At 43.9% G+C, this 13,654-nt stretch overlaps 2 protein-coding genes across 3 annotated transcripts in view; one reads left to right on the top strand and one right to left on the bottom strand.

Annotated features, from left to right (window-relative positions):
- PRRX1 (paired related homeobox 1) overlaps positions 1-13,654 on the bottom strand; it is a 70,332-nt gene that overhangs the window by 9,036 nt on the left and 47,642 nt on the right. For both annotated transcript variants that reach the window (XM_019742563.2, XM_019741766.2), the window contains exons 2-3: positions 8,023-8,198; positions 3,567-3,748 (exon numbers count right to left, since the gene is read on the bottom strand). In XM_019742563.2, the coding sequence (XP_019598122.1) occupies positions 3,567-3,748; positions 8,023-8,198 (358 nt within the window). The remainder of the gene's footprint in view (positions 1-3,566; positions 3,749-8,022; positions 8,199-13,654) is intronic.
- Positions 1-13,654, top strand: part of LOC141569370 (uncharacterized) — a 310,830-nt gene that overhangs the window by 276,905 nt on the left and 20,271 nt on the right. The window lies entirely within an intron of this gene.

Genomic DNA, 13,654 nt, shown 5'->3' with positions numbered 1-13,654 from the left:
TAGGAAAGGGTATCTCTGGGGAAAGGGTTTTAGACTCCTTCCTTTACAAGAACAGTCAGAAGACCAGGGCTTGCTTAATTAGCGCTACCCAAGAGGCAAAGCGCGAGTCTTCCTAACGCGGGTGGTGTGTGCTTTCATTCACCTAAGGAAAACCCTTCTGAGCTAAGCAGTGGGCGTGCGTGCCAAACACAAGCTTCCTTCCACTGGCTCCAGAGAGATAAAGAAGACACCTGCCAGGACAGGAGTGCCCGTGTTAGGGGATGCCCTGCTCCTTCTGGTAACTCAGTTGCCTGCCTTATGTCATCACCTCCAACACATTCAAGTGCACAAACGAGGTCATGATGTTTTAAAAATAGCATCGTGAACCATATGTCCCAGTTTGCCAGGGACAATCCCAGTTTAATGCCTGTTGTTCTCGTGTTATTATTAATAGCACTCCCCTTTCACTCTCAAAAGTGTCCCAGTTTGGATGATAAATTATACAGCCACCACGATGGCTATGAAAGACACCCAGAAAAAAAATGTGTTGGCTATGTCCCATCCCATAATTCTGACCATATGCACACAATTGCTCTGAGTCTTGGTTTTCTCCTCTCTTCTTGCACGGGAGAGCTGTGGAAGTCAGCAAACTGTGCTGTCTGGCAAAAACGTCCGCTCAATATCCCTGGGTTGCATGACCAAGCCACATCCGTCACCCCAAGGGCACGTCCACACACCTCAGAAGGTGGACCTCAGCTGCAGGCATGCGTCACTGATCTGAGACCGACCCTGAATCCAAAAGGCATGTTTACTAGTTTCCCAGTCTTATATGCTTTACTATTTTCGATATGACATAAGGTCTAATTTGAATGAAAATATGGCCATGTTGGACAGAAACAGGGATCACTGGGTCTAATTCTGCTTGCCGAAGGCTGAAACGTGGGCAAGTGTTCAGTCTCTTCTTTGGCACCAGAGCAAGGACAGAGCTACCACACAGGAGCGTTCCAAGGATTAACCAAGAGAAATGCCTTTTAATGAATGTCACATGTGAGATAACTAACTTGACAGAGTAGTACCAACAGAAATAGCGAGTTATTTTCCATAATACAACAGGTCTATCATTTCCTTTGCTTTCCATCACTTGTTTTTCTTTCATATTTCCTTAACAAGGCTTCTATTTCCTGCCAAGCTTCAAAAATGTGAAATCATAAAGTATTTTGGTTCTAAACATAGAAGAAAAATCTCCGAGTAACAGAATAGCTTTTTGCCACTTTTAGAAATTAACCAAAATAGAAACACTTCAGTCAACATTGGGTCAAAAACATTATTATTGATTAAATTACTGCTTTAAACCATCATTTTTCTACTTATATTTGGAGATTAACTTATTCTTCATACAGAATATGAACAATCAGAGTCTATGAATTTTTTAATTATTATTTTTTTTACAAACTCTGTATCTAAGAGAGAAATGATATACAAGTATACCATGAAATGAGTAAAACGTACTAGATTATATAATTTTAAGTGACAAAGAGCAGAATACAAAATAATATGTACACTACATCTACACTATATAAAATACTGAACTCTAATTGCAAAAATAAACAAACTAGTCATGTCAAGATGGTGGAATTATGAGTGTTTTTTAAAAATGTATCTAGGATTTCTACATAATCTTTCAAATTAAAATCGAACATTTCCCTCCAAAGAGGCAAACATAAATTGCATGTAAATAATTTCAGTTAGATGCCCATATGCAAAAAAATTATATGATGCAGGCACTGGGGCTTGAACTTCTGCTGAGGTCCAGGGAATCTAACACAGTATAAATTCAGGAAGACTTTCACCCCCACACGTGCAGTGTACTGTCCTCAGCCTCTCACTAGTAAGCACCACTTGACAGCCCTCTGGATTGTTTAGAGCTGGTGTGAAAAGTTCCTAGCTAGGACCCAGGCAGAAGAGGGAGCAATACTTTCTGGTTGGGACCAAACTCAAACCAGAGACCTTGATACATCAAGCTTGGAACCACATCCATTTCACGAGCCATTCAGTGAGTCTAGGAACTATCGATATTTGTCAGAGAAACAAAGTGGTCTTCCACGTATTTAAAATATTAAAAAGGAGGTGATTTCACAATGGTCTTCAAAATGCATCTTTCGTGAATTCTACGGGAGAGGCGTCTACATTTTTCAATAGTACACAGAGATACGACTAAGCTTTTGAAATCAGCAAGGCATACCACGTCTGAGAGCAGTAAGAATTTCCAGTTTCCTATGCATGGTGTCTCTACGTACTAAGACCAAAGTAGTTCAGGCTAATTTCACCATTTGAGGAGGGGTGTTTAAAAGAGCTTCCAAATGCACTGATGGTGTTTCTTTCAAGGAACCGATTGGGAACAGACAGACCATTTAGGTGAGACCTTTTGCTTTGATAGAGTGATCAATGTTTGAAAAGTATTTGCATTTCACAACTGTGCCATTTCACATCAGCAGTTGAGCTCCAACTGGGGGATAATCTCCTATAATTAATTTCAAACATCTCCTTAACCCATTAGTTAACCTTAACAGTAAAAAGTTAACCAAAGCATAATCAATGAGTTTGTAACTAGCTCTCTCTCCACTGCAATCAGCCAGAGAGAACACATAGCCTTGACATGGTTTCTAGGAGTATTCAGATTTAGGTTCAAATAAAGGCACTTTAGACTGAGGACAATGCATTAGGCAGTGGTGACTTGGCTTCCCTCTGGCACTAACCTAGAGTTTCTGAACAGCATAGTCAATGGAGGTTAAAAGCCTCTCCGAGACATTGAAATAGTACTCTGCTATTTGCTTCTTTAAGTTTTTTCACCTTTTAACTATAAGTTTAGTGTCAATTATACATTGTTTTTATATGTTAAAAAAACCCACACAAATAAACTGATCCCCAAAGAACTTCAGAGAAGCAGATAAGATTTAGCAATAGAATAGGAAGGCATTTTGGATCGGAAGACATCCCCACCTACTAACAGAGAACTGTGGCCGTGAAAGTGATCAGAATGGTCTTGGATTTTCTTTCCTTCTCTCTCTGTCTCTGCTTCTCTCCATTCTTTCCTCCCTCTCTCCTTCCCTCCCTCCCTCCCTTCTTTCCTTCCTTTTTTTTCATTTAAAATCAGTTTCACTGTGAAGTTTGCCTGTGGTCTTACACCTCAAGCCTTACAAATTAAATGACTACTTGAGCATAGTTAAATAAATCTGTCTGGAATTTGGAAAAGGAGTAAAGTTTTGTTCCAGAATGGTTGCAAGAGGGACTCTGAGCATAGCTTAAGAATCTTTTCTTTTAGAACATTTCCCATCTTGGAAACCTTTGCATGAGTTCCTGAGTCCAAGAGGTGATTGCTGGTGGCCTGCCCCTCTGTCTTCTGCCCCAACCCTGCTCCTGGGGCAACTAGTAATTCTGTGAAAACTCTGGGGAAGTCAGCAAGTTGAATGTCTCTGAAGAGGTTAACCCAGTAAGAAATGTCAGCAGCTGCACGAGCAGCTTTGAACGTGACCGACCGCTGAGAAACATGTGGAAGTGGAGCAAGGGAGAATGGGCCAGTCATTCACCTGTACGGAGAGGCCGTCCCCCAGGAGAGATAATCGGTGGGTCTTGGAGCAGGACGAGGCACGATGGGCTGCTCCACGGCAGTCACATCTCCTGAGTAGGATTTGAGGAGGGAAGCGTTTTTATTGGCCAGCATGGCTCTCTCGTTCCTGCGGAATTTGGCTCTTCGGTTCTGAAACCACACCTGGAAGATTGTTGGGAGGAGAGAAGGGCATGAGGAGGGAGAGGAAAAACAAACAAGAGGCGGTTACATGAAATGAAGTCCTCGTTGATTTTACTGTACAATGCCTTCCCGAGGAAGATGGAGGGCAGGTATGGAATTCTGCAGAGAACAAGAGAAATACGCCATGATCCTCCCCTGGTGGGCCATGTGCGAGAGATCTTATAACAGGGCCAGGGGGTGGCACTTCCAGTCATCAAGACTCCAGAGCTAAAATCCAAGACTAACCCATGCGAGAGCAAAACATGGTGTATTATCCGTTGTAATTGCAGTCAAGGAAAAGAAGAAAAAATCTCCTTAGACTTCTGCCTCAGAGACAATGACATTTTGTTTGTTTGTCTGTTTTCAAAGTCCTTTGAAAGACAAAAACCTCATGTGCTTTCATAATGCTGATGGGATATATAAAGAAAATTCTCCATCTTCCCAAAAGTAGACCTTGCGACAAGACTTTACAAAGCAGATGGTGTAGTCGGGAGGTGCAAGGAACACAGGGGAGAGTGAGGAAGTAGCGGAGAAGAAAAATGACCGCTAAAGAGAGTGCTAAGTCCGCTCCCCTGTGGAGGCCTAGCCCCACGGGATGGACTCATGCAGGACACACCCTCCCACGAGGGGGAGCGAGCTGAGGATTTGTACGCTGGCTCCTGAAGTTCTAGAAACTTGTGAAAGGGAAATGAAGATATTAAAGTTTGGAAGTTGAATGGAGTACATTCCAAGGTAGGGTTCCAGGGATATGAGTGCCGCTGCCATCATCATTGGCTACAGCTAATAATACATCTACCATTTATTAAGTGCTCCTAGGGCTAGGAACTTATGTGAGCCTGTCCCATACATTATTTCTAGTTACCACGACCATTCCATATATTGGGTTTTGTTATTTCTGTTTTAGAATTGAAGAAACAGATTCCATGAGATCATGGAATCTGCTGACGTTCACACAAATAATAAATGGCGGAATTTTTGAGCTCAAGGACATCTGACTCAGGAGCCTACAATTCTTCCGGATAGCCATGGAGTTTTATTCACTCATTTACTCATTCTAGAAATCTCTACGGAGTGCTTGCTGTGTTGAAGACTCTGTGCTAAATGCTGGGAACAGAGAGATGCAATTCTGCTTGTAAGCAGCTCAGACTATTAAAAGATGACTGATATGCAAATTTGAAAAACTGCAAAGTGAGAGTTTTAGGTGCAATTATAGAAACTCATGACAAGGTATGAGAGAAAGAAATTCTAGGGCGTAGACTGGGACAGCTGCACAGCTCCAGGGGGCAACATTTATAGAAAATCCCCTGGGTTCGGCGCCCCGTGGAAGGCACGGGGGGACATCCGTGAAGGCAGAGTCTGGACACCACTTTCCTGGCTTTGCAGACGCCAAGCTTGTTGTTTCTACTGTTCCCTTCCCATTGCTACTAGAGTTATCATGTTAAGTGCATATGTAATTGTGCCCTGCTATATATCATCCATGGGCTCCCCGTCACTCACCAAATGAAACCACAATGTCTTACCATAGAACAAAGACTGGTCAGGAATGAGCTCTTTGTCCACCAATCCAGCCACATCCGGCGTCACTTGGACCTCGTGCCCTGGCCCTCTAGCCTTCCAACTCCTGCCCCGGGCTCAAGACTATCTCGGGATTTGGTTGTTTCCCACCTACATATATTCACACCAAATGCTCCCCCGGCCTGTGAAATTCTTCCTCTCTGCCCAGGTATCAAAAGACATGTTTTTCAAGATTCAACTTGAACATTACCTCCTTCGTGAAATGTCGTCATGGAAAGAACACGACCTTAAAATCCAGCAGAATTGGATAAAAATACTGGCCACGCAACTTTAAAGATTTGTCCTTGGATAGTTATTTAATTTCTCTGTTTATCTCCCACGTAAACGGAGATAATGACACCAAGTGATTGATATATGTGTGTTCTCTCTCTTCCTCCCCAGGCAGATTTGATCATTCCTTCCTCCGGTCTATCACTAATTCTTTTTAAATTTTGTTTTGTTCTATTGTTTCTTTTTTCTTAATCACTAATTCTTGAACATTACTTTAATGTAGGATTATCTTACTACGTCGTAACAGTGTGATATGTACATCTGTCTTCTCTATCCCCAGTCTGTGACATTCTTACAGAAGGGCCAATAAGGGTCTTATTCAGCCCCAGAAAACCAAGATCGGTTCCAAGAGTGTAATAGGTGCTTGATAAATGTTTGAGGCACAAAAAGAAAAAAACTAGAGAAAAAAAATGAATTGTGCAAAGATGATAAGATATGGCTTCCATCCAAGAGGACGTCACAGTCTAGTTAGGGAAGTTGGCCCACATACAACTCAATATTCTACATGTCGTGTTGTGATAAGTGCCATATGTATAAAGGAGGCCAGAGCTGGAAGGGAGTGGTACATATGGGGAAAAGGGAGGCTTCATGGAGGAAGAAGAAAGTTATGGAGAATTCTGGCCTGCTTGCCTGGGAAATGTTCACAACCCTGAAAGCCATTAGAACGTGGTGAGAAAGGAGGAAAATAAAATAGTTTCAACATACGAGAAAGGCATTTAATTATCGTTGTGATGGGGCCAGAATAGCTCCCCACCCCACAATTGTTCTTTCCCATTTTTTTTTTTTTTTTTCATTTCCAGTAGCCTGTCTGGGTTCCTTATTTAAAATTCAGATCACCACCACAAAAGTGGTGCTTTCAGGTACTGTGGGTTATCGGTCTGAAGTTATTCACTCGACCACTGCAGGCCGAGTCTGGGGCATAAACGATATGGGGTTTCAAAGGAGAGAAGGGATTGAAGAGTACAAACAGAGCATATTTGGAGAGCTGTGGTAAGCGGCACGGGGAAGAGGATGTGGGAGCCCAGCCTCAGCGTTCTGCTTTGGATGGGAGGATGGATGGAGAGAGCAAAACTCAGTTTTGTCCCTGTGCTCGCTATACCTGACTGAGCAAGAGAGCACCGAGCCCTGACATGCACACCTCACTCGTGCCTTCCAACCTCCCGTCGGTGCCACCACGGCGCCCAGGCAACTTTCCCCTTTCGTCACTGACATTCTTTTTCTCCTGGGGAGCACTTCTAGGGGAGGTCCCTGTTTCCCACGGGGAAAACATTTGCATACTTTCTCTTCAGGCTGAGGGACTTCTAGGACCCTCTCTCTTAACTCAGCAGATACCTCTCTCAGGGTACCGAGCTTCCTGGCAGAGGTCCCACCGCAAGGCTCTTAGGGTCCATTCATGTCCCCGGCCGGCCAGAGGGTTATTATTTGCAGAAAGAAATCCTTCCAGCCCAGACTGAACACAGACGTACAAACAATAATTTCAGCCGACCACTGGGAACATGGAAGTCATAGATCGTGACTTTCAGCAGGGAGAGCAAAGCACTACATGAAGAAGCATTTAGCCAGGAGAACTCGTGTTTATGCACAGTCTGCGGTAGTGCTGAAAAGCAGAACTTCTGGATCTGAGTGTCCGTGTTCAAATCCTAGCTCAGCCACTTCTGAGCTGTGTGACATTGGGCAAAACCCTTTCCCTGCTCTGTACCTCAGTTTCTTCATCTGCAAGATGAAGAATACTAGCCACCTCATTGAGTCGCTGTGAGGGTTAAATACATTTGCTTATGGAAAGAACTTAGAATCGTACTTGGCATATAAGGGCTCAAGTACTGTGAGTTACATTATCATCGTTATTCCTACTAATTACAAGTTGTATCGTTTATTGACATGTCACAGCATGATGTTGGAAAGAATTGCTGTTCTCTCTTGACCTTGTTGTACATGCCCTTCGTCGTCTTCACAGAAACGCAAACTCATCTACTTGAATGTGTTCTTAGCGTAGTTCCTGAGTACAAGGTCTGTAATGTGTGCATTTCCCACTCCCAGTGCCCACAAACTGTGCATGAATAACACGTTTCTTAAAGGTTTGTACCTTCCCAAAGTCTCAGGAGGAAAACTGAGGTGGGGGTCCGAGAATTCACCTCTTTGGCCACCCTACAGCTCAAGTTGAAATCTGGGGGGTCAAGTGCTCAGCTGGACGGTGTTTATAACATGAACCTGAAAGGGTGAGAAACGATGAGGAAGGGGCAGGTCTGTAGAAGGCATCACCGGCCCCTCCTAAAGGCACTGAATTTGGTTTTTCAAAACACTGTGCTGCGTAAAGAAACATAGTTAGCAACGGATTCTGTGCCTACGCTGTCCAGTCTGAAACCTAGAGCTCGTGTTGTGAAACAGCCGCAGAGATGTGGCTGTGAGGTTACCTGCACTCTGGCCTCCGTGAGGTTCACCCGGCGGGCGAGGTCTTCCCGCACGAAAGCATCAGGGTAGTGGGTCCGCTCGAAGACACGCTCCAAAGCCTGCAGCTGGCTGCTGTTGAAGGTGGTCCGGTTCCTCCGCTGCTTTCTCTTCTTCTTTTCCTCTGAGTTCAGCTGATCGTCTGGAATAGAAGACATGGATGGTAAGGAACGGATGTCACGCTGGGGGTCCCCGTTTACACTTCTGGACTATATATCTACAATGAGATGTTGTTTCCTTTGCTCGCATCCTCATCAAAGGGCTACAGCCCAATGCCCCTTTCATGTGCAAATGGGGCCGCAGGCGCTTGCAACTTCCGAGGCCAAGAACCCCAGTCATTCTGATGACTGGTTGTGACAGACCCGAGCTGTCACAGGGACATTTCTTGCATACTCCTTGAAGTCTGCGTTGTCCAGGAGGCTAAAGGAAGTTTACTGCTACCCAGATTCTCTGCACTTCTCTAGAGATGGGGAAGAACAGTAGATCGCTTTGGACCTTATTGGTCTTTAACAATATTATATTCATTCATATAGTTTCAGAACCAAGGACACCAACTGTGCCCTGGTCCCTTCTCCTCAACATACCCACCCAAACACAAAGACAGCGCTGTCGACGAAAAACCGTGTTCAAACTGACTAGAGGGATGTCTGTTTCACCATGCCTGCTCTTGAAATCAGCCAGTAATTCCTACCTGCGTTTGCTCGTTGCCCCATGCTGATGCTGAGACAGGCTTCAGAGCTACTGCAACCTAAGCCCACAGTGGCCGGGCCTCACCCTATTGCTGTGAGAACTCAAGACGAGGGAATAGAACTGAAAGGTCTCTGAAACCATTTCACCCAAAAATTGAGTCCTAGGGCCCTGAGATCTTAGGGACCTTTGGAGAATCATGGCCCCACGTTTCCACCTGTCAAGTTCCCTCCCTGGTTATTTCTGAGTTCCAGCACCTTGGCAAGCTGACTAGCCAGCCTGCCCACAGTAGTCAGAGAGCTGTGTGCTCCTGTCCTGACACCCCCATGCAGCCCAGGCGGGAATGATGGATGTGTGAAGCTGAGCGGAATAGCAGGTGTGCTAACGCCACCATCAAGCTGTCACTCTGAGGCCCAGGCCACCACAGAGTAAATCTGTACCTTGCACAGATTTACACACCGAGCTGCAGTGTCAGGTCGGTGGCATCTTGAGAATGGAGCCAATTTAATTACCATGATTTCTGGGAGCCCTCCAGGCCTGGAATATGCGAACCAACACCCCTCATTATACCACTAGTTAGGTATTAGCAAAATTGGTTCACAATAATCTCAACACTAGAATTCAAGCACCTAGGATCAAACACCTTTGAGCAGTTGCTTTGCGTTCATTCTCTCCTTCCTATTTGAATATTTGGAGGCATTCCTGGTGTTCCCATTCTCTTTCCCCAATTTTTTTGTCTACAGTTCTATGACTGGTACTTTGGGTCTCTCTAGGTCATCCAGGTCTTTACAATAACATCACAACCATCATTTCATGCTCCCATTAAACAGAAGTCTGCAAAAAATCCTTAGCTTCTGTATCTACTCCAGACTGAGACCAATTGGACAGACTGTAGATGACTATTTTTAATCCCATAAAGAAAATCGCTTATTCAGCCAACCCCATGATGTGTTTTCTTCCCTCAAAGGGAAGCGCTTTCTCAGGTGTAACCACAAATTCCAAACCCTTTATGCTGTTTCGTAAACCTGGTTTTTCTTGTACTGCCAAACTGTGATCGAGAACAAGGATATTTGATATTTTGTTCTTAGTTCTATAACCTGCTACAGAATCTCTCAGTGATTCTTTGAAATCTTCCCGTTCCCGCAGACCCAACTGACTGTCCACCATAAACCACCAATTCCCCCGATGTGGGAGTCAGGGAAATGGAGAATGATAGTTTATGACAGAGAATAAATAGCTACGGTGACCTGACACAGAAGTTTCCCAGTGAATGTTCTTGTTGTTTTTAACAAATGAAAACACTAGTCCGGATCATGTGGAAGGTGAGAAAAGACACACAAATGACAGGGGTGCATGGAGTCTGGATCTGGCAAATGTCCTTCAAAGTGTGAGTGTAACAGAAAGAGACAGTGAGGGGACAACAGAGGCAGCTTGAGTGGCAGCCCTTGGCACATCTGTCTTTGCTCACGAGTCACAAAGCGTGGGCTCCCCACCCCCTCCCCCCAACACACAAGAACAGGACCCAGTGCAGTCTCCTCACAGCATGAGAGAAAATGTAAACATTGCGGAGGTTTATGTGGGGGCGGGGGGGCATCTGAAGGGCCCGTGATAAGCTCTTTATCAGATTCCGGACTCTGACTGCACAGAAGTGGAAGCAGTTTATTGTTATCGCTACTGGAAGATCATCTTTCTTATGAAAACAGCTCCAGTGGAGGTTAATTTGGAAACATGCTGTCCGAGGATACTGACGTCCGACTGGATATGAGGCAGCCTCTCATTTTTTGGAATTCTGAAGTGGGAGGGATTCACCAAGCTGCGGAATAACCATAGGGGACATGGACACATTCTTATCAAAATCATAGCGTTTCAAATCCCAGGTGTCTATGGATGACATGTTTGTGTGAGGTATGGATGCCTGAGGAAATTGCAAGTGTGAAGTTATTGACAAGCTTTCCAATCAAAACAAGCAAAATAACCTTCGGAACAGATGTATTTTTCACTTGGGCTCACGAATCATAAAATATCGTCACCAAATGAAACCAGGGAGACTGTCTAATTCAATTTGACAGAGGAGGAGAATGAGGCCTAGAAGAGTGAACTGACTTGCCCCAAATCACAATACAAGCTGTGACAGAGCCAGGACCCCTTAGTGCATGCCCCTCTCAAGAGCAGGTGACTATATACGTGTCTAAGGCGAGCAATGAAGCCTTAGAGATGAAAAAACAAAACAAAACACGCTATCCTGGGTGAAATTTTGTGAGAAAGACAGGTTTTTCCATTCTAGCTATAGAAAGAGAGTCTAAGAAAGAGGGTCCATGTGTGTCACATGTTGTCATTCCTACCAGAATAGCCATTAAAAAAATGCAACCATTCTCATCTAGAATAGCTGCGTTGGTCTAGGTGTTCTTGAATTTTCCTTTTCAGTGGCCTCCATAGGTCCTTGCTTCATCAATTAACTACGGTCAGGGTTATTTCAGCACAGTACCAACCCCCCACCTGCCATCTTCTCTCCACGTCCATCCTGGCTCTTCTCTTCATTTTAGGACCCAGGTCAAAATTTCTGTTTCCTATGACACATCTCAAATCTTGTGTCCTTTATAAAACTTCACTGAGAACTCCCATCCATATTGATCTCTCAATTCTCTAAATTCCTATATATATTTTAGTATGTAATCAAGTGCTTTTTTAAAATTATGGTTCATTTCTTTCTAAGGAAATGTTTTGTCACCTCAAGGCATTCAGGTATCCCTATAGAAAACAAATAAGGTCTCTAGATAAATTAAATAACAATAACATTTAAAGGAGTTACAGTAGTATTGTGGCATAGGAATAGTCACAGAAAATTAGAACTTTGTTGATTCATCTGAATTTTTAAAGTACTGAATAATTTCTGAATCCCAACTGTTCTTTTTAACAGCGCACACATAGCATGTGATTAGGCTGACATTATCTTTTGTCTATGGATAATTTTACCTCTGGGGAAAAAAAGACAAAACAAAACAACTTTTACTGTGTTTCTTTTTCAAATACGTTAGTCATCAGATCAAGAGATGGGCCAAACTGTGGTGGTTCTGACTCCTTTGTAAATACAGGAATTAGGCCTTCATTTTTATTCCTTACTAGAAAAGCAGCTCCAAGGTAAAGGACCAGTTTAAACAACTAGGAACACGCATCAGAAAGAGGTGCTTTTCAATGGATAAGGATGCTTGACTACAAGCACTTGTCCAGGAAAGAAAGCCCTAGGTCCCAGGGCGGAAGCCCTTGGTGCATTCAAGTACAAGACGAAGAGAACACTGGCTCTGTCCTTGGCTCTACCACGAAATTCACTGTGGACTTCACACGTGGCAGTTGAACTTGCACCAAAGGGAGGGTGGGTGGAAAAGATGGCGTGAAGTGTCATCCTCACGCATGAGGAGCAGAAAGCATGCCACAAACCCAGCTCCCTGAGGCCTTGCACTCGCCATGTGGGTTTCTGTTGACTCCCCCAAACCCTGACCTTCTTCTACTCTCTATCTCATGGGAGGGCCTTGGAGATTCCAAATCAGTCCGCCAAATGTAATTTAAAGGTACAGCAAAAACATATTTTGGGGCTAAAATCTGAAGAAGAATGTGTTTTGTATGCCCGAGACACATCAGTTGGGAAGAAATCTGATGCAAGAAGGTAAAACGCCAGCTTCGGTAGCAGAAACCAACCACCACATCAAAGGCGGCCATCTGCCTTTGGGTTGAAAACATGGCAGGCAAGCGGATCTAAAGAGCATCCCGCTGATCATTTTATGGGCATAGAAGAATGTTTTCAAAGGAGCCTATTGCACAACAACTACTTACTTTAATGGGATTTGTGTGGTTCGGGCCCTGTAACCTTTGGAAAATTGAAGGGAGGTATAATTGCAAAAGCCACTAAAAACTGTTTAGCTTTTATTGCAGGGCCTATGAAAAGCAGCGAGATAAAGCTGTGGCATCCATTTACGTTGCTTTGGGTACACTGAGCTCCCATGCTAATTAGGACAGCATCCTTTCAATATGGCCCCGATAACTGGCACATGATCGCCTAACTAGTCGGACTTGCAGTGTAGACCGAACTTAGGGCATCACTTAGGGTATCCAAAGCCAAGTTTAGCAGTATAGCCACACCTTCTCAGCAGCAACCCTGTGGCCTCCACCACTGATTCCCAGTAACGGTCAAGAGAGACCAGGTCTCTGCCAATACAAATGCCCAACTGTACAGCTATGTTGACCCCCAGGGTGCATCATCGCTTTACAGCTGCCAGACACTAAACTTTGCATGATGGTCTCGGATGTGCATTTTTCCCCCATTACTATCAACTTGGTTTATAAACCTAGACATGGTTTATTTTTAGCCAAGCATCAGTCCTAAACCTTAGAAAATAATGTTATAACACTTTAAATGGAATTTGGGGGCATAGGTTCTTTGGAGAATAAAATGCTCTAAAAAGTACGAAATAACAGTATTTTGAATAGTTTTGACCAAAAAGATGAGTCAATGGCTCTGGCTGAAGCTACAGCCGTTTTACGTAGCTACAGCTACAAGTTTAGCTCTCAGTCTAGCCAACCCTCCTCTGCAACAGAAAACAATGAAGAACATGAGATACCACAAAGCAACTGGTACTGCATTTGACTTCATCTCACATATTTCCTTTCAGCTCTTTGGGACCAGTACATTTCTCTGGTTACACTAAGAATGAACCAAAAGTGTTAACACAATCCATATCACCTTATCTGCTTTAACGCTCTTAAGACATTTTTCTGAAAAAGATTCCTGATCCGAACCCCCAGAACACCCAACATGAAGCAAACCTTTCATGTGGTCCTATGTTGGAGCCCTAACTTTTTTCTGGGACGATGCTGATAATTTCCTCCACTCTGAGTCTTTGTTAGACTGTAACTTCA

This window comes from Rhinolophus sinicus, linkage group LG17 (assembly GCF_036562045.2).
Source record: "Rhinolophus sinicus isolate RSC01 linkage group LG17, ASM3656204v1, whole genome shotgun sequence".
Lineage (NCBI taxonomy): Eukaryota > Metazoa > Chordata > Mammalia > Chiroptera > Rhinolophidae > Rhinolophus > Rhinolophus sinicus.
Note: the sequence above shows the minus strand (reverse complement) of the source record. Positions and strands in the feature narration are given on the sequence as shown.